Source organism: Camarhynchus parvulus, chromosome 3 (assembly GCF_901933205.1).
Source record: "Camarhynchus parvulus chromosome 3, STF_HiC, whole genome shotgun sequence".
Lineage (NCBI taxonomy): Eukaryota > Metazoa > Chordata > Aves > Passeriformes > Thraupidae > Camarhynchus > Camarhynchus parvulus.
The window spans coordinates 67400403-67428357 of record NC_044573.1 but is presented as its reverse complement, the minus strand read 5'-3'; the positions used below and the strand labels follow the sequence as shown (position 1 = coordinate 67428357).

The 27955-nt window shown below is 40.0% G+C and overlaps 1 protein-coding gene across 1 annotated transcript in view; it reads right to left on the bottom strand.

The window, feature by feature from the left end:
* The window catches only part of SLC22A16 (solute carrier family 22 member 16), a 32155-nt gene extending 7718 nt beyond the window's left edge, over nucleotides 1–24437 (bottom strand). The window contains exons 1-4 of the mRNA XM_030945807.1: nucleotides 24330–24437; nucleotides 6462–6938; nucleotides 3794–3911; nucleotides 1341–1890 (exon numbers count right to left, since the gene is read on the bottom strand). Coding sequence (XP_030801667.1) covers nucleotides 1341–1890; nucleotides 3794–3911; nucleotides 6462–6938; nucleotides 24330–24379 — 1195 coding nt within the window. The 5' untranslated portion in view covers nucleotides 24380–24437. The remainder of the gene's footprint in view (nucleotides 1–1340; nucleotides 1891–3793; nucleotides 3912–6461; nucleotides 6939–24329) is intronic.
* Between the last annotated feature and the right edge of the window lie 3518 nt (nucleotides 24438–27955).

The following is a 27955-nucleotide window of genomic DNA, read 5'->3' as shown; positions in this document are numbered from 1 at the left end:
TTTCTGTGTAAGCCCCACTAATACAGAGTGCAGCTCCAGCTTTCTCCCTTCTCCATAAAAAAAGAGGGCTTACAATATCCCACTCTTAATACAGATCATCCTGTCCTAATGTTCCTTTCCAGAGAAAAACTGCTGCTGCTCTAAAGGTCCTGGCATTTGGCTAGACCTGTTTGCACTGTGTAAAAATGATTTGCCCCTAGACAAATAATACTGAGCCAAAGCCAGTTTGGACATGTTTTAAGCCAATTTGCTCAGGAAGAATGCTACTATGTCCAATAGAAAACCAAGGAAGAATGTAAGATACAGCCCTGAACAGCCTGGATTCCTTTATTAAGTACATATAGCATGTCAATACACCTGTAATATCAGGAAACAGGATTTTGGGGTTGTGTTGGAAAAAGCAGGTTGTAATTATTTGGTGTCTGTTAATCTGCTAAAATATTTTTAGAAGAGGTGGGTACAATGAACTCCACAATAGCAGTTTAGTTATCTGTGCAATACCAGCACCCACTCTTCACACATCAGTCTAACAATACACTGTAATTCATGACAAAACAAACTGGAATAATGAGAGCCCCAGTCCTTCTGTGAGCCTGTGTACACCATCAGTCACATTCACTTCACTGAGAGTACTCAGCTGCACAAAGCAAAGCACATGATTTAATTCTTCACTGGCTCAGAGCTGCAAGTCTGATCTGGAGTCTTCTGAAGTCAGTGGAATATTTCCACTGATGTTAACAAACTTTGGATCAGGCCTTGAATGCACTGAGCTGCCTTTATAAACAATTTACATGCCAGAGAATGATTACAGCCAGAATGATAAAATTAAAAGAGTATTACCACTTAATTAAAAATACACTTCTGAGAAAATGAAAATTACTCTTCCTTCTGACAATTATGATTATGTTTTCTACACAGACAAACTCAGTCTATCATAACTGTAAGTGATAAAAGGAATATTTTTTCTCCCATTTTCCTAGTTTGTGCCTTTAACAGAGCTGTGTGAATTTTGTATTGCTTGTCTGCTTACCCTGGTGTTTGTCCGTATCTGCTATAAGCTTCCAAGGCAAAGAGAAGACAAGCCAGAATATGATTGTACAATCAGAAAGACAGAGGAGAATTCTGTGCACCAACAAATTCTATTTTTTTTTCTCAGATACAATGAAATTTGAAGTGAATGATACTGTGTTACTCAATTTTATGAAAAGTTAGCAAGAAACTTTTCAAAAAAGGTTCAAAATTGAATGAACAAAGTAAAAAATTGGCTGTCAAATCTATAGACATTTTTAAATGTTTGTTCCAGTTCTGTCATTAACAGAATAAGGAACAAGAATATTTACCTATGAGAAAGAGATTTAAATATTCATTGCCTCCTAGACTGACAGAACTGAGGGAGAAGACGTAGTACCCCAAGCTCCCAGTGAACCAGATCAGCCAGACTGTGATGGTCCTTCTTGCAATTTGCCAGTTACAAAACAGGTCTAAGATGTTGTGCTTCTTTGCTGAGGATGTCTCATCATCACCTGTTCTGTCACTGGCTAGATCATCTCGTTGGACTGAGCACAGTTCAGAAACTTTGCAGGGAGTGCTGACTTTATTCCATCTTGCCATTGTATCAATCACTTTTTGTGCATCTTCATATCTTTCCTCTGACAGCAGCCAAAAAGGTGTTTCTGGGAGCATCCAGCAGCACAAGACAAAGGGAAGAGTTGCTATGGATAGAAATATCTGATAGACCCACCAGGTCCGAACCAAAAATCCCACGAGTGCCACAATCATAATTCCCATAGCAAAAAAAGCATGGACATGCATAGAAGCCCAGGTTCGTGCTTTAATGCCAACAAATTCAGTCACATAAACAAAAGCCACAACCAGATAGCCACTTGAAACCTGGGAGGGTGGGAGAGAGAAAAGAAAAAAAAAACAAAAAAACCAGAGTGAGGTTTGTTTCTCCTCTCCCTGTGCACCAGCACTAAAAACAAACAGCTAACAACGTTCTACAGCTGTCTGTGCTAAATTGTCACCGCACTGGCCTGTCTCACACTGACAGAAAAAAAGGCAACCATGAAAATGAGTCAGCTGGAGAAAAAATGCACTCAAACCTTCTGACTGCGTGGACATCATTTAAAAATGTGAAGTGAATTAAGATGCTTCTGTGTAGTGGGGAACAGCCAGCCAGAGACACCTGTGAAGAAACTTAATTTGCTGATGTCATTAAGCCCTTCTCCTCCAGAAACCAGGTCCCTTAATGACATCACAAACAGGACACTTGGGAAAGAGAGGTCCCCTGAAGTAATTGTCACTTCTGTAAATCTTGATCTCAGTTTTGAAGCAGACCATTAATACCCTGCATGTCAGAAAACTGCACATTTACAAACAATTACCTTCCATACCCTTGTAAAATATCTCATTAAATCAAACTTTTTACAATTTTGGAAGAGAATCTCATATATATACACAATTACAGGTTCTCATATGGCATCAAGTGAATGCAATTACTGGCATGTTCTGCATAATAGTATTTCTTCATTGAATATATATATTATTGAATATATATATATATATATATATATTTCAATTTCTCAAATATCTCAACATCAAATTCCTGGTGTCTTAAAGCATTGCAGAACACAGCTAGAGAATACAGACTAGAAAATATTTCAGTATATTGTGTTGATTAATCAATTTTTCCGTTAACAATATTCCAGTTAATAGTCTCCAATTCTGAACCCACTGATAGGAAAGCTGCACTGACCACAGTGACATGGGGCTAGAGTTTAGGAGTGCACCTTGCAAATCAGTCCCGGTGGTCAGATAAAACCTATAGCATCAGCCTGGTCAGAGCTTTTTTGCTCTTCTAAACTACCACAGGACCTGGCATCAATAGCCAAGGGAGTCAGCAGAGGGACTCCTGTAGATCTCACTGTTCAAGGCTGATGTGATGCAGTTTTTCCTGCTAGGAAATTCAGGCAAAGGGAGTTCCAGGTACAAGGTCCTATCTTGACTAATGCACTGTCAGCAGAACAAAATAAATTATGGGAATATTTTCAAATCTCTAACCCATGTTCAATAAGTTAGATGATTTTATTTGTGATGGCATTCTAATTTCTTTATGCATTATATAGTGAAAAGCTCAAGAATGTACTTTGGGCTGTAAAATAGTTATTTAAAATTGGTTATTATGTATAAATATTGAATATGTGTCAGATATTGGATGTATACCACACACATATAAAAATGTGTGTATGGGTCTGCATAAACACATATACTGAAATACCTTTAAGTACAGTATAAAACATCTAGGTGTTAAACATATCTGTCTATGTATTTAGTATTCCAGATACAGCTTAAAAGACCAAAGAGATGCATGGAAGAGAAAATGTGCATCTCTCCTCCATCACTCAAAATGGTAAAGATAAAAATAGCACTTATAGATTTGCTAGTTTAAGAAAAAATATATTCCATTTCTAACAATAAGGAGAAATGCAACAGCAGCTGCAATGCAGAATCCAGAGTTTGCTGCTCACACTTGGTATTTAATTACCAGTCCAGCAGAGGTTGGGATGGAGGAAGTACCAAACACTGCTTCATACAGACGCTTTCTATTAATTCAAAGAGGAAAACTGCTGTGGTCCAAGAACATTCAGACTCTCCCTGCTCTGCTGAAATAAGTGCAACAGACGGGGCTTTAGAATAATGAAGTAGGAGAGGAAATAATAACAAAAGGGAGGTTTTCCTGAGAAGGGGTAAGAAATGACATGGAGAAGGGCCAAGGGTGAATTTCCTTTCTTACCATAGCGAGGAGAAAGCGCACAATGACAAAACTGTAGTAGTGAAAGGTGAAGGCCACCGCGATGCCAAACACAAACTGACCAGCACTTGTGAACCATATAACACGCTGTCTTCCCAGTCTGCAAATCACAGCAGTAAGAGAATCATCAGTAGCCACAAACATTCTACTAAAATACACCTGCAGCTCCAGAGAGCCTAGATGGAAGTTAATAACTCACCAGAGAAATTCTGGTTTAGTTACCTGTATTAATTTTTCAGCAATTCCAGCTTCTAAGAAAAAGGATGAATGGAACTTCCATTCCACAATTCTTGGCTGGAAGCAATGTGCAGTGAGCATTACATATGTGCATCCCCAGTTTTAACTTCTACATAATTGATTGATAATTTTACTCTTATTTATGAGGACATAAATCAGTTTTTCAGATATTTTATATTAAGTAGCATCATGTTAATAATTTCTGACAAAAGTTAACTGTGATAACACATGCCATCTTTTGTCAAAGTAACAACCAATTTTGATAGTAATGAAAAGTTTCTGTAACATACCTTTGTCCAGTTCTTTAAAATTGAATTCTCTAACAAACAACAATCACACAGTTCCCCATAATTTTCTGATTTCTGACAGCACATATGCATGCATATAAAAACACAGAAATCCAGGAAGAAAGTAAGCTAATGGCAAAAAAATGATGTAAAACACTAGCTGCAGCAGTAGCTATACAAGACTCCATTGGGAATTCACTGCATTCTATCTACAAATGCTCTGTATCACAAACTGCATGGAATTATTTTTCTTCCCTAATAATAATTCCTTGGTCTCTTATTACCTCCTCCATTGCAAGCAGCTTTTCACAAATGGGGATATTACTTTTAGACAGAGAGTTTGAGGAGTTTTGGACTGGGTTTTTTTATGTGAATATTTCGTACTCCAGTAAAATTCCTCCTGTTTTTTCCCAGCCTTGACCTGAAGTCATGATTTGGTCTTTGATGCCCGCCAGGAAAGATCCCAATAAGTCTTAGCTATCAGAGCTCTTCTGTTGGGAAATCTGTAAATTGGTAATGGGAGGGATACACAAGCTTATTTCCCATGAGCCAGGATGTGTCAGAAAATAATAAATTGCAGCTGTAAATTCTGCAGCTGTAAATCTGCAACTCAGAATTTGTGTATTATCTTAACTGGTTGTCCATGGATTGAATTAATGGAAACAAGAACAATACAATCCTAACCTTATAAATCATGTCCAAGTATTAATTAATAAAGTTATGAATTATTTCAAGGGGCTCAAAACAGATGTTAGCACTATATTCTGGTTTTGTATTAAATACAATTTTGCAAAGCCTGGGATTGGGAAGCAGATTGATTCCATGTGTTCTAAAAGCCAAATTAAAAAGTTCATAATTGCTTTTGCATTCCTATGTTGTGACTGTCACACTGTAGTGTTGTGCTAATGAAGGAAAATCAGAAAACAACACTCCTGATCTCCTTGTTCTGCTTACAGGCTTAGATGTGGGATGAAACGTAACTCTCGACCCAGCAGAACTGTCAGTCAACAAGCTCCTTTATAGAAGACATAAATAACTCTAAACCAGCCTTCAAAGCAAAGCACAGGCACAGAAAGTGCCCAAGACAAAGCTAAGTTCAACATAACTTGGGTATTTGATTCTCATATGGACAGACAGGCATGGCTGGGTGCTCTCTGAGGCAGGAATATGCCTGTTTGTGTTGAGAGAGAAAATCAGCTGAGGCAGGAGACCACAGATGTACACCCTGAGGCTCACTGTTGCTTCTGAGCCCAGCTCTGATGCTGGATTTCAGTGCATGGGCTGAGATAACACCCAGGGAGGAACTGTTGGACAGGAATGGGCCTTGGAACTGTGAGCAAGAGTCCCTCCAGGACTGATGCTCCTCGTGCTCAAACAGAACTTTGTACATGCTGTAAATGAGTGAAGCTACAGCACAGCTCACTCACACCCATTTTCCCTCTTATGTTCACAAGCTTTCAAGAGACTGAAGTTTAAGCTAATTTTTCAGGGAAAACCTACAACTGGACAGCAAGGAAAAATAGTATATGGATGTTTATTTTATGAAGTGGGGCTTGATTAAACCCTCAAAGCCTTTGCATCAGTTCCACTGAGCTGTACTCATGACAGAGGTTAGGAAAGGTGACTTTCAAATACATGATATTTAACCCTCTAGTAGCCCTTCAGCTGTTCGTCATATTACAAAAAATAAAAAAATCTGCATTTTCATGAGGCACCTTTTCTCATGAAAAATGAGATTAAAATCTTCTCCCAGGTTTTACCATTTCTATTAGAATGAGCTATTTCTATTCCTGTCAAAATAAGTAAACAAACAAACAAACAAATAAAAAACTAAAGGCAAATACTAGCTGCACAGGGCAATTTCAGGGATCAAGGCCTAGAACAATGGATGAGAAAGTATGAAAAAGTTTTTAAAGTAAATTATTTGAGAATACATTCTAAAATTAGGACTTGTTACAGGAAAAAGAAACCAAGTTAAACAGATCTGTGAACAAAGCAAAATCCAAACCTCCTGGATGTTGCATATGTAGTTATGAATATACAATGAATAGAAACAACAAAAACAGGTAGATAGACATGAAGTTACTGTAGTCTGAAGCTACAATTTTCAGAGGATGGCACTTTACCTGTCAGCAATGTCACCAAAAATCACTGCTCCAATCAAGACTCCAAGCATGAACATAGGCTGGATTAATTTTGCAAGCCATTCTCGGTCACAGACAAGATCCCACTGTGTAACAACAGTGCTCTTCCACTTTGTATCGTCATAGAGAAATCCATCAGAACAAGGAAATACAGACTTGTTGCCTTTGTATTCATATGTCAGATCCAAACTGACTTCTCGTTTGGACCTGCTGCATTGATCAAGTTCCCAAATTTCTCCATTTTCCAGCTGGACTACAATGTAGTTTTCTGTTGATGTCCATAGAGTCCAGATGTCCTCTATACTTGATGCAGAGGAGTTGTGGAAAAGAACACTGCTCACATTTCCAGGGAACCCACATACAAAGTTAGGAGTAACAGCCATGAACACAGATGCTAAGTAATGGATACCACATGACATAGCTTGAAAGACAGATGCAAAATAAACACATGCTTGAAATCTGTAAAGGGAAAGAAAACACTTTACTGAGGAAAAGCCCTCTATACATGAAAAAAACATTCAGTGTAATTGTTTGGGTAGATCAGTGAATGGAGATATCATTTACGTGTCTTGTGTTTTGTTGTGTGGTGCTGCTTCAATGTTAGCTAAGCTCTGCAAGAGACCAAAGATGAGAAAAAGATCCACAATTTGGAATCTATTGTTAAGAAATGAGTGCTGCTCTTAGTCATGTGTTCAGTCATATAGAGAAGACAATTTAAAATGAAACAGTTTGGACCGTAAGCACTTAGTTTGAAGCAGCATTCCACCCTACAGTTCTCTGCAGCACATCCCCTTAAAATAAGGCCTCAGATCACTTGGATGCTTAGAAAAACCAAAATGTTGCAACCTCAGGTTCTTAGGAGTAGAGATATGTGCATCAAATAAAACAAACAAAACACATTAAGACCCTCATTCCACCTAATTGTATCTCTACAGCTGAATTCCATCTATTTTCCATCTCTCTTTATTGCAGCCAAAGGACAAAGAGAGAATACATGTAGACACACGTAGAAGATGGAATCTGAACAATGTGAAATGTTTTGTAGCAAAACAGAGCTCTGAACTGGGTTGGGTTTTGGCTTAAAGAGAGTGTGCAGTTATCCATTAAAGATTGTATCATAAAGCAAACCTAGTAAAAGAATGTTTTATGCCTAGCCTGAATTTGGGCATTTTAACAGCTTTTAAAGCTTGCTTGAGATGCAAGTAAATCTTAGTAAAAAAATTGCATGTGTTCAGAATTTCAAAAGACTTGCATTGAACTCTAGTGTCACTGTATGCAAATTCTAGACAGTTTCTGATAATTTAAGCATAAGGAGTCGTTTTCTCAATTAAATGTTTAAATTATGCATCTAATTAATACAACATCTGTTCAGAAAAAACCAAAAAAGCTTTTGTTCTCCTCCCTTTTTTATTTCCTGAAGGCCAACGAATTGCAATAATTTGAAGAAGTGTTCAATGATCTTCTATACACACATTCTTACTGCAGGATGCAGCAGGCCTTGGCAGCGTGCAACAAAAAGCAGATTTTTTTTTTTTACACGATCAGAGGCTATCTCTGCTGAAGTTATACAAAACAATGTCTAAAACCAAACACCTTGAAATGTCTTTTGGGAAAAGTCAGAGCAATTCCAATCCCTGCAAAAAATGCAGACTCTAGATACTCCTTCTCCAAAATGTATCTAATCTAGCCGTGAATTCCCATAATATAGATCTCAACAGTACATGCCCTAGAATTTTTAAATCTATCATCAAAATTTCTAAATCATTTTGAAGCTATCTATAAGCCAAGTACTAAAGCAGAATTTACTGGCTACATTGTCTTAATAGCCGATTAACCTTTCCAATAAAATAGTTCTCTTCTAAAGCACACCTCCATTCACCATCCTCATTCTCCTCTGCCTTTTACCTTGATTCTTATTTCTTTCCTTGATAAATATAAACTCAGTGGCCTATCCTGTCCTTCCAATGGCATTTGACATTGCTGTTGTTCTGCTGCAGCGCTTTTTATCCCCCTTTCTCTTGACTAACAGCCCTATTGACTTTTCTACAGCAGTCTGAGGAGTGAGTTCAGTTGCTAAACCCACCGTGGCAGCTCAAAATCTGGCTCCACTTCCCTCTGGAGGATGCTGCAAGGCAATCCTCACACAGGTGCTGTGCTGCTCCCTCCCAAACAAAACCGAAAGATGTGGTCAGGAGAAACTGAACATAACCACAGCAACCCTTCAAGTCTATCAATTCTCTCTCAAGAAAACAGCTTCTTGGGGATTAAGTAGCTAGCCATAGGTCAAAGCAAGGCTGAAACAGCTCTGAAAGGTGTTTGAGCTATCCTGGACCATAAAAAAAGCAAAGGTTATTTTGAAATGTAACCCTTGGGACCCTATTGATGCAGACAAATATGGTCAACAATGTTTTTTAGTTCCTCTTCTCCAGTTTCATTTTAAACTGTTCCCATCAAAAGACACAAACTCATTTTAAAAATAGCAGAGCACGACCAAATTCAACAACCTGGGCTACTGCTGCAGTATGCAAAATGCTGGAAAGAGATAATAGTAAATTAAACCCCTAGAAGCTGTCACTTACATCTTCTACTAGCTGATAAAAAGCGGCATACTTGGAATCAGGGTCCCCAGTATTTGCAGTTTCTGTCATTTTGCATTAGAAAATTGCAGTGTCAAATAATCCACTTGGTATTTCTGAGAGAGAGGGAGAATGAAATAATTTCAATCTCTCATACACACCTCTTGAGTTTCTTAATCAGTTCTTACAATACAAGAAATATCAGGATCATCATTTATATTCATCTCAGTAAGAGTGAGTACGAAAAATATATTTATGCTTTTTTTTGTCAGAGAGGCTTAAGGGAGATAACTTTTAAGGTCAGAGTGTGAGAAGATGGCATGAACAATCCACTACACAAATTTTTACAAATTCAAAGCCCAACAGTATCACCAGGGCTATGAGCAGGTCTAGTTAATCTCTGCTCTCATTACTCACTTGAGAGTTTTATCTTATCTCTTCCTGAACATTTCTTGTGATCATACTTCAATGACCATTTTGACAGACTGTTCCACTGTCAAATCTTTCTGCAGGAAAGTTTCTCTATGTCTCCTTTTCAAATATAAGACTATTATTAGCTTATAAAACATTCTGGTACAACTTGAATAAATCTTCCTTTTTTTTATCACTTCATTGTACAGAATTCTCAGTTCTCCTCCTCCTCCTGTTACTGCTGACAACCATACAAACTACAGTCTGTACCCTTTCCTCTTCTTTGTGCCCCTTCTTTCTTTCCACCTCTGTAAAAAGCAATAAAGGATTCATTTTAAAGAAGTATCTGTCATACAGTATCACAGTTTCACCCATCTTTCAAGGGTTTAACTTACAATTAGATATAGCTTATTCTTGTAAGAACATCCTTCCATTTCCAGTGTTATGAAAATCTTATTCAGTTTCAACAAAGAAATCCATTTTGTAGCACCATTATTTTTCTTACCTAATTTACAACATCAATGCAAACACAAGAAGTCAGAATACCAGATATATATTAACAGACATAATTTATGCTGAATATGACTTCATTTAAGAATGGAAAAATGGGTTTTTACAGCAAAATGACCATGTTGATTAGAACTTTGCAGGCAGAATTGTACTGCAGTTTTTAACCTCTACCTGCTCAATAAAAGAGCCAAGGAGCAGGCAGGGGGAGCTAGGATAGGGAGGAATAAGGCCTGATGTAAAGGTAGAAAAGCATTTGGAAGCACCAGGGTCTGAAGGCATCCTGCACCACACTAACAGGCTGCTTCCCTGCCTGCAAAAACTATTTACTGCTCTCTCCAGTAAAATTCCACACTGGGCTGGCTAAGCCTCTCTCTGTATACTCTGTATGTTCATATTTTTGTACACACAAAACACAGAAAAACTACTCTGAAAGTCCTGTTTTGCTGTGAAGGAAACCCACTGCTGACTACAGCAGTGTTCTAACAGCATTCCCACTGGTCCTGGATTGAAAACCCCAATCTTACAGGCTTCTGCCAATTTCCTGTGGGTAGGAAGAGCTTTTCTTCCAGAAAGACCAGTGGTGTAAATGTCAGGAAATTCCTTAAACTGTATAGGTCCCAAATAGGAATGAATCCAACCATTAGGGACAACACAGGGAAAGAATGAAAAGTGCGTAGGGAGGTCAATATGTCCCTACATATATGTAGGAAGATAAGTATGTAGGGATGGGAGGAGATGGGAGAGTACTACAGGTTCATGGAATTCTGCCCTCCAGAACACTGGAGACTGAAAAGGGACAAGGGCACGGGTCCAGCCTCAGAGGAACAGAGACTGGGGTGGCAGAGAGTGCTGAGCGAGGAGGAGCACAGAGCTGCTGCCTCTCCTGTTGCCACCTGGGATGCCTCCCTTTGAACCCCTGGGTCCATGAGCTGTATCCCAGACCCTGTGCTGTGGCCATGTGGATGCCCTGCCCCAGTGTCAGAGCCCTGGGACAGGTCCCTGGCCATGCTCATGCCATGGCCCAGCAACTCCCAGCCTTTGCGGGAGCCCGGAGCAGCTCCCGGGCGCTGTGCGGGGCCAGGAGGTCACAGCACAACATCCACAGGTCACGCACTCCTCTGGCCCTGAGGCACTAGGTGAAGTCTAGGCTGCCCTTGCTCCCCACTGTAAATTATTAACCTTTCCCCCAATTCTTAATTTAAGAACACCAAACCGATAAGAAGTCCTTTATTACTGAGCTTAAAGTTCTCTGCTGCAGACATATACTATATACTGTATATATAGTATATGTACTATATATATAATCTATATACTACAATCCCTTTATTCACCACATATATATATACTATATATATACTATATCTATATAGTATATATAGTATATATACGATATGTAATATATACTATATATATACTATCATATATACTATATACTATAGCTATATACTATATATAGTATATAGACTATATATAATATATAATACATATATATACCATATATATACTATACTATATACTATATACTATATACTATATACATACTATATATAGTATATATACTATATATATACACTATACTATATACTATATACATATATATATACACACTATACTAGATACTATGTATAATATATAATATATACTATATATACGCATACTATAATATATACCATTATCTCTTTATTAACCACACCAAACTCAATGTGTAAAGTTAAATTTCCCTGAGTAAAGAAATACTGTTGTTCATGCATCAAAATGGTAAGAAAATACCATTGCAGGAGCAAAAAACACTATTGAAATTCACCCAAAGAAAGCAAATTCTGTGATTTATTTTCCAGGACTGATCTCAAAAAGGGCAGATTTTGGCAATAGGATTTTAGATACCAATCATCTTCACATACACACAACAGATTATAGAACATATATTGTTGCAAATAGTCTAACCTATTTCACAGATATGTTTTCCTTTTTAAAACCCCACTTTTTGCCATTTTAAAAAAAGTTCTGTGAACATGATGACTGTTCTAAAAGGTATGATAATTTCTCTCAGTGTTTTTCCATCTCTTCAGTGACTTGCCATGGGAGAGAATTATTTGGCAAGTACATTTTGTCACTCTTGCCAGGAGTGTCAAATATAGAAGTCAAGAAGACTTTGTAGGTTAGTGCTCCAGTATAGCGATGCTTAATGAATGCCAGAAGTCAAATGAGCCTAAAATTGCCTTCACAAAAGCAAGACACAACATGAAAACATTCCTGTCCCTCTTAAAATATTTGTGATATTTCTCCATGGTCGATTTTTTTTTTTCACTTCGCAGCTTATAGAAAAAAAGATTTTTGCATTTTCTATTTTTTCTGCACAAGTTCAAAGATCACTAAGAAAAGCAACTGTTGATATAATGTCAGTACCTGAATATGAGAAATACTGTTCCATAAAAACAGTGAACTAGATCTCAGACCACTGTTGCTCTGGTTGTAGTCTCATGGCACAACATCTCTGTGGCACTCTGCAAGATACTTTCTCCCTTTTCTTTTGCCACTGTTTATTCCCCCCTTGAGACACAGTGCACTCTAGCCTCAGCTGTGGTGGTATTTCTTTTGTGGCCCATCTGTGAACTTTGTCTGGCAAACTGATCTGACTTGAATAAAAAAGTCAAAATAGATATTAAATTTTTAAAAATGAAACACAAAACCAGTAAGCTAGACTAGTTGTTCAGTCTAATTTATATTACATCCATGCAAATTATCCACACCAGTCTATTTGGGAAGCTGTCCATTTCGCACACAAAAAATACTTGAAGTGCACACTGCCACGTATATGTTAGAGGAAAAATCCCCACCCTCAGAGTACATTTAGCATTTTTAGTTATTGCAGTGCATAGCAGGGACAGTACTTGCTGTTGGACACTAATTTTATATCAAATAAAATATGTTTCTGATTTCCTTGTCTGTCCATCAAAAAGAGAAGAGAGGAAATCACCAGATACTCATCAAAATCGAATATAAACATATTAAATCATTTTGGTGTAGAACAGACTCACAAATCTGTTCTGAGATTAGCAAAACTGTACTATTCCACAGGCTTTACAGTAACTATTTTTACTGCTTGTCTTGTCAACAACCTCACTTGAAAGTTGCTTAAGTCAGAAAACACAGTACATTTTTGTTGTGCAGTGTACACTCTACAGGATGAATTCAGTGGAAAGAAATGTCCAGATATTTACTATTTCTGAAAGAATTTGTGTTCAGTAACCACTTTAACCTCCGTATCCATCCTGGGTTGATTGGTTTTTGGTTTGTTTTTTTTTTCATGTGAGAAAAGCCATTCAGCATTCTTTCCACTCTAAACCAAAAAGTGATGATGCACTTCCACATTTATCTTTTGAGAGCAAAGGAACTGAATGTGACTCAAGAGTATTTCTGCTATGGTGCAGAGATAGAGATTTGGAAGCAGCCTTAAATTTACAACATGTACAGCCTTATTTGACTTATGGTGTCAAGAATAAACTTCCTTCCCTCCTAAGGTCAGTTTGAACTATGCTGAGAGTCTCAGCCCACATGGTTATTGCCAAAATTTGTTTTCAGAGGCAGAAGATGATGTGTTTGATGTGCAGTTTAAACCTATCAACAGCACAGATGAAACAGGAGTAAAGGAAACTGTGGAGATCAGGAAGATCTCAGGAATTAAATATTATAATCACGGACAACAATGTGAGCATCAATGTGCAGTCACCAAACATCAGACACCAAATCATTCTTACATTTAAAACTGACTGTCTCAAGAATTCACTTCTATCCCATTAAACTTATGCACATTTGCCTTTGATTAAGACAAGTCCAGCATTTGTTCACCAGAGTCAAGAAGAAAAATACATTAGCTGCTCACTACTCTGCATTTGGTATGGCAGCTTAGATGAAGGACGTCACATCAGCATGAAAATAAAGAAACAGTGCTAGAGAATTAAGGGCCATACTTAAAAAAATATATATATTTTGAAACCTAATAAAACAGTTCTACAGTTTTTCCTTTTTGACTATTTAAATCAGGCACATAAGGTTCCTGTCATCACCTGTGACAGAACAATAAATATTGCTGGGTTTCAGCAGTTGGGTAGCACAGCTTTCACCTATGGACAGCCACACACAGCCAAAAGGGAGCTGCTGCTAAAGGTGCCCCAGAGTTTCTTGCTGCCCCCCTGCCGCGAGTGGTTGCCCCAGGGGACAGCCAGGCAGGAAGATGGTGTGACCATGGCTCAGCCACTCCAGCCCAATGCCCAGCCTTCTCATTCAAATGGCAGTGAAACTGGGAAAGACACAGAGGCTCTGGATTTGCACTCAAGCAACCAAGGTACACATAAACATTCCACTCGACTTTCCTGGGAAAGCAGCCTCTGATTAAGGGGGAGCACATCACTGGGAGCAACAGCAATTCCAACAACGGAATCAGGTGGTTTTTTTTAATTCTAGTTACCCACTTGCCCTTTCTGCTATACATGGGTTAAGGACATATACCAGGTAATTTAATTAAGAAAGAGCATGACCATGCAGTTTGTAAGTGACTTAGCTTTGTTTTGGAATAATTTGGATTAGTGTTACACACAGCAGAGTGGTTACACTTGAACAGTAGTAACACTTCAGGCTCTACACTTGGAAGTTTCTATTCCAGGAATGGCATTTCTATAAACATCTACCATTTAGAAAATGAGCATGTACTCTGCATGATGTATCACTAGCATTACTGTCACAGTGAAAACTCAATTCCAGTTTCTCGGGTAACACTGTTTTCTTTTGGTCAGCCTCTGCTTCATGGACAAATCCAAATTAGGTATTTCATTCCCTTCCACACTGTACCATTTCCATCAGCTTACGTAAGCAAATCATTTCACATCATAATCTGTAAAGTGTCTAACAGAATTTCAGTGTTTTTATTGAGGTTCCATCTAACTATCGACATAGGCAGTACTTCATGTATAGACAGTTGTATTTCATTCTTCCTTTCCCATTTAGGAAATAGGATGTTTTCTGCTGGTTATATTGCTGACACAATGGACTCACTTTGGTCAAACTAGCTTCTATTTATTTTACCTTTTTTTTCTGCCTATAATCCTGAAATAAAACAAACTGGTTGTCATATTAATAACATTCTTACACCTCTGTTATCCTATTTACATATTTCTTCTGCAAAACCTTGCATCTGTTGCAGCTGACAGTACAAACACACTAATTGAATATCTACTTCAGAGTGGTGAAAACTGTCTCTGCTGAAGCAATGAGCAATCTATTTTTTAAAGATTAATTCACAAAGTAATTAAGCCTTACAGTTCTCATAGTTATATTATGCCTTTTAAGAACTCTTTTTTTGTTGTTGTTTCCTATTTATAGTTCACAGCTAAGAAGATTTGTATACAGATAGTTCATTTTCAGTAAAAATTCTACATAAATTCTCTTCACATCCTGCCACACATTGTTAAGCATATTACCCAAGGTTTTAAATTTCTACATTTGAAATTTAATTCCTTCCTACCTGGAAAATGATTGTAAAGTTACTCATTCTTACAGGTTTTTGAAAATTCTCATGGAAAAATGTAAAACAAGTGAGGAGTCTGTGTAATTAATTTAAGAACACTGAACATCACTTTCCTAGGGAATATTTGTAGCTGTTCCTGTACGTACAAGTATCTTCTGAGTTTTCAGTTAGAAATAATTTGTAATATTAGCTACACGGATCAAAGTATGTTTAAATCATTTCTGTAAATACTTGAGAGGAATGTCATGGAATTTTGGGTTGCTCTGTTCTGTAAATCTTCCTTAATATAAGCAGTGATTTTATCCACAGCATTACTTTCACAGCCATGAACATGGTTAAGGTAATTTAGTCTATTTCTATGGGCTACATAAAGCAGTTTATACTAGATAATGTGTCATTTTACTCTCCCTGGCTCCATTTGCAACTCTTACAATGTTCATTGTTAATTCTGACATTCACCATAGTGACTCTTCATCAAAAGCAAAACCCAAAAGCTGAAGTAGATACCTTTGCTTTATTAGCTTTTTTGAATATTTAATTTAAAAAAATATATATCACTTAACAAGACATAACATTAAGGGATTTAAATGTCAGATAACTCTGTCTTCTAAAATTTGGGACAAAGTCAACATGTAAATCAAGGCATCACTTCAGAAAAGGCAACTCAGTGTCAGCCACAGATTCTTTCCTATTGAAGAGAATACTGCCAGTTGCAATCCTACTTACATGGAATCCTACCTTTTCAATTCTGTATCTCTACAGCTTGAAGAAAGAGATTCAATTTAATGCAGAGTCTGGTATGGTCAAATGATTTTCTTCCGTTAAGCATGCTTGAGTTTCTGGAATTAAGTATTTAGTGGCTATGTACTACATGAGAAATAAAACAGCCTCCACCATGACAGCTCTTCTCCCTCTCTGAAACAGAGTAGCTCGAATCTTTAACAAAGTCCTCTGCAAGCTTTGTTAAAACCCAGTTTGGATATAGAAGAGGAGTAAAAAGTATGTCCTTTCTTCCTCTCTCTTCAGGAGTCCACGCTGATGACCCACTAGTTGTTCAGGAGCTCTTGGGAGGGCTCAGGTTAGCAGCCCTGACAGCACATCTTCCCCAAGGCAAGTTGTTTCTAAACCCACAGAAAAGATGGCTATGGGTAGCAAGAGGACTTTCAGCTTCTTTTGCAGGTTCATGGCTCATCTTCCCTCCAAACTGTTCCTCTTCACTGCAAATGCAGAACCCATTCTTTACTTCCACAGTACTGTCAGGTTCTTTACTTGAGTCTTTCCCTTGAGGTATCTCATCCCAGGGAATGATGTGGAATAATCCTATATTCTAACTGCACATTAATATTTACAAGCATTTTAGAGGTCTCATTCTCCACAAAAATAAAGAAGCCAAATTCTGCTCAGACCTACCAGGGTTCTTCTACATAAATCTACTTTTGTACTAACTGCCACCTCTATTCTCAATGGGTGAGACAGAACCAAGGTTGGCTACACTCATCTACAAAGGATGACAGTCCTTCAAGGAGCCTGAAATACAGGTGTAAATGGGATGAGGTTCCAGTTTCTCTGAACCTGGAACTAACATGCATTATCTCTCTCAGAAAGGTGGAGCTGTAGCAACTTTATGGTATTCCCAACTCTGCTGACATACACCAGTTCTAAAGACACAGGAAAAAAGATCAAACAACAATTTGTTCTGGAATATGATACCTAAATATAAATTATTTAAATGAAATGGGATATCATCAGTATAATTTTACCATGCTTACAGTTCACTTAGATGCAATATAATGTATACAGTATGTAACCCATATACATCTATACTATTTCTCTAGATCCCTTTTCCTCCTGGTGAGGAGCCACACACAAACCAGGATTTACCTTGTCCTAAACCACATAGGGAAAACAAGACAGATGGGTCATGCCCTTAACAGTCCAATTCTCCCTCTGGACAAGGTAATTTAACAGGTGTCTGAAGTTTATACAACAGGCCTGTAAAGATACTAAGGTGAGCTCTCCAGTGCTTTGATTTGGACAGATGATTCCCCACACAGCTAGAAGAGACTTTTACAGATGTATCAGGTAGGAACCTAGATGCTTCCTTATCTCTTCCACAACTTAGAGAGGAGAATGAAGTCACAATACAGCTGGAAAAGTTCAGGCCATCATAGATATAACATCTTTAAATGGCACTGAACTCCATGCAAAGTGTGGTGCTGATTGCTCTTTATAGAGCAGCAAATTATTCCCAGTTCTTTGAAGCACCTTTTCAGCACTTCTTTTCTACTTTCTGCTGCCTTATTGGCCTTTTCCATCTATCCTTCAGGGCTCGTCCAGTATTCTTGCCTCAGCATCACTGCTGCAGCTGCATCTCTGATGCAGCCACCTAATGGTAATGCCTCCAGATAATAGGGAGAGGAAACCTACCTTCACCTCTTGATGAAAACATTTTCTTGAGGAAAGGGTTCAGTACATGATCCAATGGATGGTGCTTCTAGATTCCTCAAATCATATTTTCACCACATGTGATTTTCAAAGAACATCTGCTCTGCATGACCTAATCTGCTAATGTATACCTTAATATGGTACTGTATTACTATAGATTAGCTAATCTGCTAATCTGTACCTTAATATGGTACATTGATGGCCAAACTATCATTATTAGGACTTGTAAATCTCTGTCTTCTACAATTTTTCATCACACTTTTTCCAGTCTTGCCATGGTAACCAAGATATAGCTACCTCAGCTCATATCTCCTCTGGCTCGCTATTTTTTTCCCATATTTCTGAAAAGTTGAGGATCTCATGTTCTTGTTCAGCTGCTAGAGTTTTGTGCCTCAAGTTATCTTAAATAAAACATCAGCAGTGTATGTATCTCAGTACCATCCTTGTTGTGCATAGCAAAATGGTGGCACAGAAATTGTCACAGAACGTGCTAAAGGCTCCTGGGGCCTTCTAAAAATTCCCTAAATTTAAAGGTGTTTTCTGCTTGCATGACTTTACTTCCTGCAATAAATTCAAACTTTCCATGAGTAAGGCCTTTAATAAAAATTTCCTTCCACCTCAGAGATATCTTAGTATGGCTGAAAATCTTTACTATTATAAGAAAATTACTGACACAGCTTTTGTAGGAATGGTATCCCTGTCCTAGGCATTGTATTACAGGGAACACACTGTCCAGTGCCCTACATATTTCATATTCATTCACACCATAATATTTCAGGATGAAAGAGTTGATGATCAGCTCCTTGACATATGTGATAAGTGCCTTGTGCTGCCATAACTCTGTCTGTGTTACAGCTTGGTTTAGAAGCCACCCTGGGGTGTTGGCAACATTTCAGAGGTGAATCTCAGCCCTCTGGTTTACAAATCATAATTGATTTACCAGCTTTAGGTTTCAGGGTTGCTCGCACTGCAGGTTCTAGCCTTAGAGAAGAAATGGATAGTACAGGTGCAATTTCATCCCACTTTTTATTTAGTCATCTTTCTATTACGGCAATCTACTTTTTAATCTGCTTCTCTTACTATAAACTACTTTTTCAAGCCAGAAACAGGCAAGCACCTCCAGGGCGAGGATGTTCTGTGGCAGAACACTTTTGTCTATGCAGATCTTGCTTTAGACTGCCCCCATTACGACCTGGATCCCAGAAAATGCTGTTAGAACCTCCTGCAGACCATGCTGCTGGTACATTGCCACCATTATCCTGGAGCACTTGCCAGTATCCAGCTTTGGTTCTGAGTCTTGAGAATATTTCCACTTTTGCCTAGTCAGGCATAGATAATAAGGCCTTTGTTTGGGCTGCTGGAGTTTGCTTTCTGAAAACACATGGGCTGTCTTGGTTCTCCAAAGCTATTACCACGCCCTTCAACCAACAGTGTTAAGCACTATTTGCAAAATATCACACACTGCCCTCCACCCCCCCAGAAAAAAAGGGGGAAAAAAGAAATGCTGTCAAGTCCCCCTGTTTCATCCTATGAACATCTGAAATGAGCACAGGCTGACTCAGATGTTAGAATATAGCATAGTTGTAAGAATGCTTATCAAACATTTCTGTCAAACATCACCCCTGACTGGGAGCCAAAGGAGGACTTAGATATGAGATTCTTCTGTCTGACAGCTGTCCACTGGTACATTTTGAAAACAGAATGACAGATATGTTGCAATAAACTTTTCCACTGTATAAGGTAGCCTATGGGGGAAAAAAGGATTTTTTTAAAACAATCTCCAAACCACGGCACTTTGTTCATCTTCAGCAAACTATTCAAAGGTTAAGAAGAAATTCACATTATATTGTTTAAAAATATTAATTTTGTGTAGAATGTGCTAAGTACCAAATGTATTAGTATTTGAGAAAAATCTTGTAATGCTTCCAATTTTTAAGTTAATACTTGAGTGTTCAAATGCTGAATATGAATACAATGGCCTGCTTCTCCATACTAACTTGAAAAAGGAAAACCAATTTCTTTCCATATCCAACAAGCACACTTCTCCACTTGAAAAATATTTTTTTTGTGGGAAAGAACCTTTCAAGGTATCTGTAAAACAGGTGAGTGTGAAAAATCATTGCTTGAAAGTGCTCTTTTTTTCTTTTTGTGAAAAGAAGAAGTGAGCATGATCTTGGAGATTCTTGAGACTCCTTGTTAATTGATACAAACCAAGAATTTCTGGAAGTAAAATGTACACAGCACAATGTGCAAATGTAATCTGATCACAAGAGCTGTGAGCTGTGAAACAAGAGAGAGGATAAGGGCAAGAGCATGAAAAGAGGAGCCTGGAGAAGTTCCAGGATGTGAAAAGAAGACAGACTGTTTGGTGTAGAGCTTTAGAAGTGAACCAAAGCTCTGCAAAGTAGGGAGAGGAGAAACAGTTGTTAGCACAGGCCACTCAAATATTGCTACCAGGGCACTGAGCAGCAGTCAGCAGAAGTCCACTACAAAGAATTTCTACAAAAGTCAAGCAAGTTTTTTAGCTAAGCAGGCTCCCTCATATATTTATAAACACTAGAAAAGTTCCAGGGTAATAAAGAGATGTCAAAACAGTTGGTAAGTGTATTAATGTCTACTAAATCCCATGTTTGCCTGGAGCAGGTGACTGTTCTGTCCAAACAAGCAGCCTGTCCTGCTTCCCTCCTCCTCACAATAGCCATTGCTAATCTTTGCTTTGCTTGCTTCTACAGTCCAAACAGTAGCAACTCCACTGACCAGGCAAAAAGTTCACAGAAGACAACAGTGCAAAGATGTCAAAACCTGAATAAATACATATATATCTCAGTAGAGATAAACAGCAGTAATTTTTAATTTATTAGATAGTCTAGCTGCTAGTAAATTGTATTCTTTATAAAACGAACTTTTGAAAATCTAGGTAATGTACCCAACTTTGTAAAAGACAGAATATTTCAGAAGAAAAGGCAATCTTTTAAAAGATTCTGAAAATACTTCATTAGAAAATCTGGAAATAGTGTCAGTGACACCCAATCTTCCTCTCTCTCCCTGACAATTTTCACCACCTGCTTTTAGCTAAAGTATAAGCCAAGATTTGAAAACTGTTAATCACAAGGAAAACGCTGCATACTGTGTGAGCTGCATCTCAGAGCTACCAGACGTTCCAGCTGGGAAATCAAATCCTTACACTCATCCACACTTCCCAGAAGGGGCACCTCCCAGAGCTCCCTCTAGACAGCCATTCCTGATTAGATCATGTCTCCACACAGCACACTGCCATGGTGCACATGAGAGCAGCAGAACACACAGCCTGTTTCTCACCAGCAACCACACATGTACGTTTTGTGTCCTGCTGCTAGATTAAAGGCACTGAAGTTATTAAAAGCCCTTTAGTTTACCTGGGAATTAGCCATGCAGGCAGTGTGAGCCGTCTCCTAAAGCTCACCCACCCACCATGCTACCGTGTTCCCCTTCCCCAGCACGGGGCCTGCCAGGGACAGCCAGTGTCTGACTGCACCTGACTGTACCTGATGGGCCCCTGAGAGGGGTTTTGGGCTTGGAGTGGTAGGCAGACAGAGGCTGAGGCAGGGGGGTGAGAGGGGAAGCCCATAGGTGCAGTCTGGCAGGATCTGCTGCGTGGGAGAAAGGTGCAGCTCACTGCAGGTGCATTGGGAGGCTTGGCAACCCTTTAGTGGCAACCCTTTAAGGCTTGGCAACCCTTCAGTGATGAGGCCATCTGAGTCAGGCAAGCACTATTTGTCTGTCACCCAATCTCTGCAATAGTGATCTCATGCTCCACAGACTCAAGAACAATGTTTGAAACAATCTTCTTGAATTTATAGGCCACAGATGCTGCCCATGCCCAAATTCAAACAGAGACATAAAGTCTTCCTTTAATGGCAGAGGCTACATTACATTTTTATGGTTATTCATGCATGTCTCAAGACCCTATTAAGAACAATGGCATCACTGAGGCTTGTGAAAGAGAGCCCAAACAGAAAGCAAAATATTGTCAGCATCCATGTCAGCATTTACAGAATGTTAATTCTGAAAAATTCGCAATCTTAATCAATGGGAAAGGTATATATATAATCTTTATATTAATAACTTTTCTCTGTATATTAATAACTTTTATATAGCTATATATTATATATTACATGTATATAAAATGCATGCATATTATCTCTGTACTTATATACGTATGAACAGCTGCTCATTCCCTACTGCATCTGTCAGATTTTAAGAAAATCAAAACAGTCTCAAAATACTAACAGTCATGCTTGGATTGCTCAGAATCTGACTGTGTCAAATCTATAAAATCTATATATAGTGCATAGGTTATATGAGTCTTATGGGAATTGCTTGAACTGAAGAAATGAACCACTGATTATCTCTCAGTTATGAGCAACTTTTTCATATGAAATAGGATCATTTATTTAGCACTATCAAGGGATTAAAAAAAGTTTTTGCAATATTTTTAAATAGCTCCACCCACCATACGCTGCTGTTATACCTACTGTTATACTATACCACTGGCATGGCCTTTGAAATCTCAAACAGCCATAAGTTTAACAGGACTATGCAAGTCTTGGTAGCCTGCATCTCATCTCAAAGCTCCTAAACTTAAAGCAGCTCTTATTGAACTGCATCTCAAATAATCTGGTCCCTAGGTTATTGCTGTAGAATTGGTCTCCTTTTAATTGCAAGGAGTAGTCTTGAAAACTTTATCCAAAGTATTGATAAATGTTCTCAAGTAGGAAAACTACTCCAGTGATTAAAAATAACTACTTTTGTGTTATTTCAGTATTCAGCATCAAGTGCCTGCTTTCCACAAAGAGAACAAAAACAGAGAAACAACAGCAGCAGCAAAATCAACTGATTGCTAGGATTTCTCTCCTAGTTCACACAGAACAAGGCATTTTTGTTGCTGACCCCGAATTGTTAACAAATGAGATTTGTTCAGATACACATGCCTGTAAGTCACAACCTAGTCAAATATCTAATTTAAGCACAGGTGCCACTTAAGCAAGAAAATGTCTTTCCATCCTAACCATCTGAAGAGGCTATTGATACCCACCACTACTGCTTGCACATGATATTAAGAGCCTCTCCTACTGCAGTTCAGGCACTTCAACCATTACAAGGAGCTCCCAGGCTTTGTCCCAAATGCTGCTCCTGCCTGCCCCTGAGAAAAGACCAACACTATGGGCTAGGCTGGCTCACTGGTCACCGAGTTAGAAAGCACAACACTGCAATCAACAGCTTGAGCTCGTAGTCAAATTGTGACATGTGGGTCTATTCCAGCCATCTGCTCTGGGAAGTGTGTGCCTGCAAACCCCACAATGGTCAGCACAGCATGGACGTGCAGGAGAGAGCTCACTGTGAGGATGTGCACCCATTAGCCTTAATATTCATATCCTCTAAAACTTAATTTTAAGTAATTTCTTCTCCATTACCCTTACTGCTAGAAGCAGTCTCAGATGCCAGCCTTCATCCAGAGCTACAGAAGCATAAACAGACACACACATGCCGTGTCTGTGTACCCATCCAACAAACCCAGGCCTCTGTACACACAGACACACCCCAGAGCCACAAGGCACATCAAAGGAAACTCGCCACCAGGCACACATCATTTACCACACAGGTAAACCCGTGCTGATAAGGATATATGCACGTACTCCATAAGCCTGTAACACAGACAACAAACCCAGCCTCAATAAAAAACACATCATCTCCTGCACTGAGCAGCCCTGTGGCCCTAAGCAGACACAGCCTGAGTGTCACACGGTGCTCCCCTGCATATTGCTTGTGCCCTTCTGTCAGCCCTGAAGTTCCACACCCTGGGGCTGTGTGTGTGGGTGTGGGTGTGGGTGTGTGGGTGTGGGTGTGGGTGTGTGCGTCTGTGTGTCTGTGTGCTCACACGTTCACACCTGCAAGAAATGTGTGAATTTTAGGTGTCTGAGAGTGCATGGCCCTGACCGGTGGCTGCACGCACGTGGCGCCGGCAGCTCGGCGAGGCCATGTGGGATAGAGCGCGGCACACACACAGGGATGCAGGTGCTGCACGGCGTGAGTGAGCACACGCGTGGAGCGCTGCGTGGATGGAAAAGTACACGGAGGGGTGTCGAGTGCTGCAGACACAAGCAGCAGTGCCCCGTCAGTTCACACAGCGCGGTGCCGTGTGTCACTTTCTGCGTGCGTGTGACAGTCCCCGCGCGTGTGTCGCTGCGTCTGAGTGAGCGCCCCGCAGGCTGCGCGACGCCGGGAGCGCACGGACGGACACACGGTGCTGTCTGTCCCTCGGGCAGCTGTGACACCCGGCCAGCGCGGGCAGCATCACTCCCCGCACGGGATGTGCGGCTGTGACAGCCAGGGGCACCCCCGTACCTGCCGAAATGTCCCAGCGAGTCGAAGAGCCGCTCGGAGCTGAGAGCCATGGCGGGGCGGCTGCGAGCCGGGAGCCTCGGCGTCGCTGTCCCGGCCGTGCGGGGAAGAGGCACGGCACTGTCCCGTCCCGTCCCGTCCCGTCCGTCCCCAGCCCGCCCCCGGCCCCGGGCCCCGCCCGCCGCGAGGAGAATGGGCGGGCGGGAGTGATGGGCGGGAATAACGGGCGCGCGCCACGGCCGCCGCTCCCCGCGGGAACCGGGAGCCGGGAACCGGGGCCGGGAGCCGGAGCCGGCGGCGGGACCCGAGAGCGGGAACCGGGAACTGGGACCTGGGAGCCGGAGCCAGGAACCGGGAGCTGCCTTGGCGGCGGCCCTGCGCGCCCCGGGCTGGCTCCGGGACAGTCACAGCCCCCATAGCTTTGGATCCCGGGCTGCCGGTTCAACCTCCCGCACTGACCGAGCGCCTCAGCCCGCTCGTGTTTTTAATGTAAAACGAAATTAAAGGAAGCAGTTATGTCCTTACATCCTCCTGTTACAATCCAATAATCCAATATATTTAGGCTGTAGTGTATTTCACGTGGACGTTTTGAATTAAAGGAAGGTAAAACCTTTTTTTTTTTCCTCCACAGGGCAATATCTGAATCATTTTTAGTAGCCTTACAATCTGCATTGCTATTTGAATATATCACCTTCCTCCCCTGCCCCCAAAGTTTTAGCACACAATGTAAAATAGAATTATTGTTTAATAAAAGTAAAATATATAACATATCCCATATCTGCTTGCCTGTGATTAGTTCTCAAATTTGCAACGAAGCCTCAATTACATTTGGACTTACTTTTCTGCCTTGCCCATAGTAGGCCAAGATAATCACTTTGGATTTGTTTGAGGATTAGCAAAGTGAGTTGCAACAGAAGACCTTTGTAATTAGCTTAGCAGAGGGTTTTGTTGGAACAGATACACTTTAGCAGCACAGTCACTCTGGGCTCTGATAATCAGGCAAAATACAGGGGAAAAAATCCCAAAAGTGTTGCAGGTGCAGCTCTCATTTTTAAGGCTTTTCTTCCCTAGAGAACTTCATTTCCCTTCTCAGATAGAAGTTGCAAGTTTTCCCTGCTCAGAGAAAGGCAGTGGACCAGATGCCCTCCAAAGTCCTCTTCCAACCTAAGTTGTTTTATGACTCTGTGATGAAAGACACATTTTCCAGCAGACTGCACGATCTCTTTCTGGGCTACTCTATTGAAAAAACACAGAAGACTGAAACCAAATCAAAACAAATCGGCAAAAAAACCCAAGTAAATTCAACCTTATTACTTGTGTACTTCATTTTTCAGGAAGCACAGGAAAAGCTGAGAGGTAAATCCCTGTTAAATCGCAGGAAGTCAGCCTTCTGTCTCCAAAACCTGACCCTTGTGCTGTCACACTGAGGCTCTGCTGCTTCACAGGGAAATGTGCCTTTAAGAGGCTCTGGCACCAAGCAAGCACCACAACTGTTCCTCTGCGCAGAGCAGATGTTGGGGCTTCAGGGTGACAATCTGTTCCAATAGACCTGGAAAAAGCAGATGTTTGTCAGGCTCTTTGGCTCTGAATGACTCCTGACCAGACCAGCAAAATGCGCAAATAGTAAGTTACACAACCAGCAACCTGAATAATGAGTTCAGCAGAGGATTGCTCCTTGCAGTTGTGAGACCACTCACCTCATCCACCAGCTCTGAAGGCTTTGCTGCTTCTGACAAAGCTCCCCTTATGTCTCTGTGCATCTGCAAAGGACATTTTTAACACTGAGTCTAGACTTTGTTGCCGTTCCTTTCTTAGGATGGGTAAGCCAGAAAGCCTAAGGACAGATCTGTTTTCTTTCGGTATGAATTTTTGAATTGCTTCAGTTTTACCATAAAAATACCAGCATTAAATTTAAATCATCCTGGGGTTTTGGGGGTTCTTTGGGGGTTTTTTTGGGTTGTTTTTCCTGCAGAATGTTTTTCAGGTTTAAAATGATATGTGCTTGAATGCAGCACAGGTACTTTAACAAGGAGTTTCTTTCTTCAAAGAGCCACACTAGCCAAATAATTATTTGCATAAACAAACACCAGTGAATAGTAAACATTCTGATTAAATATTGCATTGCTGGTCATGTGCCTGGTTTTAGTGTCTTGCTTCCTACAAGTAAATTAATCCGTTTTCAGTAGCTTTATGGTAGGTAGGGGATATCTAATTTTGGTGTAAAAGCCAAGCACAAGAGAAAACCTAATCCCTTTCAGCACCATTTTTAAGCCCATAAAGATCCATAAATAATTTTTTCTCTTTGCAACCACTTGTAGGCATTCTTGTACACATTTCTATGCTTGTCTCTTTGATAATATCATGACTTTACTGCCCATAGCAAAGAAATTTGCATGCACTCCTATTAAATTTAATATCGAACTCCCACGTGCCTGCATTTCTAAGGGTTGTTAATGTAATGTCTTTAATGTCTGCTCTCTTAAACTTGTGGTGCTCAGAGATTTGCCTTGTTTCTTTCAAGCCTGTGAAGATGCACAACATGGTTGAAGCTTGCCTTTTCTCCTATCCTGTTATGCCAATCCTACATGAAATAGTAACTGTGCATTTAGTCCCCATCATTCCTGACTGAGATGTTTTTCACCAGGTACCTGGAAATAGTCACAGCACAGTTCTCACACAACACACAGCTCTCTTCCCAAAGGATTATGCTCCATTATAAACTCTTGTGCAACAGAAAATACAGAGAACATCAAAGAAGGCATGATAGAATTCTGTAATTAAAATGTGTCAAGGTGAGGCCATCCACATCTAAACTCTACTTACTGAAGAATTTTAGGGATTTTATTAGGGATTTGTTCAGAAGAAACTGAAGCAAAGTTGTGATCCCTTTTCTATAATGTCTTCAGGTGGGAGCACCAAGGGTGTTCACAACAGACAAACACTCTTCAGGGTATTCCAGAAGTTTAAAATGTTGGTTTTTTTAATCCTGCAAGGGAAATGTGCAATGGTTCATCACAAGAAAATTTGAGTCAGCCTCATTTCTGGCACTCACAAGCCGGCTGTTGTTCAACAGAGACATCTGATACTGCACAGTCCTTGAGGAAGGAGTGAACTTTACAATGTGTAACAGGAGATGAGACAGCTTACAAAATAATCTCCTTCAGTCTGACATTCCCACTAGGAAAAATCCAGCATCTACTGGTAAGGGCTGTTCGTGGTCTCCCCTTTTTTAAGTCAAGTAAGGGTGTCGCCAACACATGAGAGGTGTTAGAGGAACGTGCTCGTGATGTGGTTCTAACACACCCATGTGTGTACACAGAGTTTCACATTGCAGCTGAACCCAAAACGCCAAAGTGGTGGAGATGGCAGATAACTGGTGGTGTTGCCAACACAGTTCCATGGACAGAGATGATGACTTCTTAAACAAAGCCAATTCCTGACCCATCTGTTTCCCCATTTCCATTGGCAAGATTTGTAGACCAGAGATGAGGAGCAGTGCAGGAACTGCAAGAAACAAGAAACACAGTTGATCTACCCACTGCCTACTCTCCCCCAGGCTTTCAGGTAGACTCATCCATGAGCGCTCTTTTGACATCTGCTTTTATCACACTAGTGAAAAAAACCCTCAC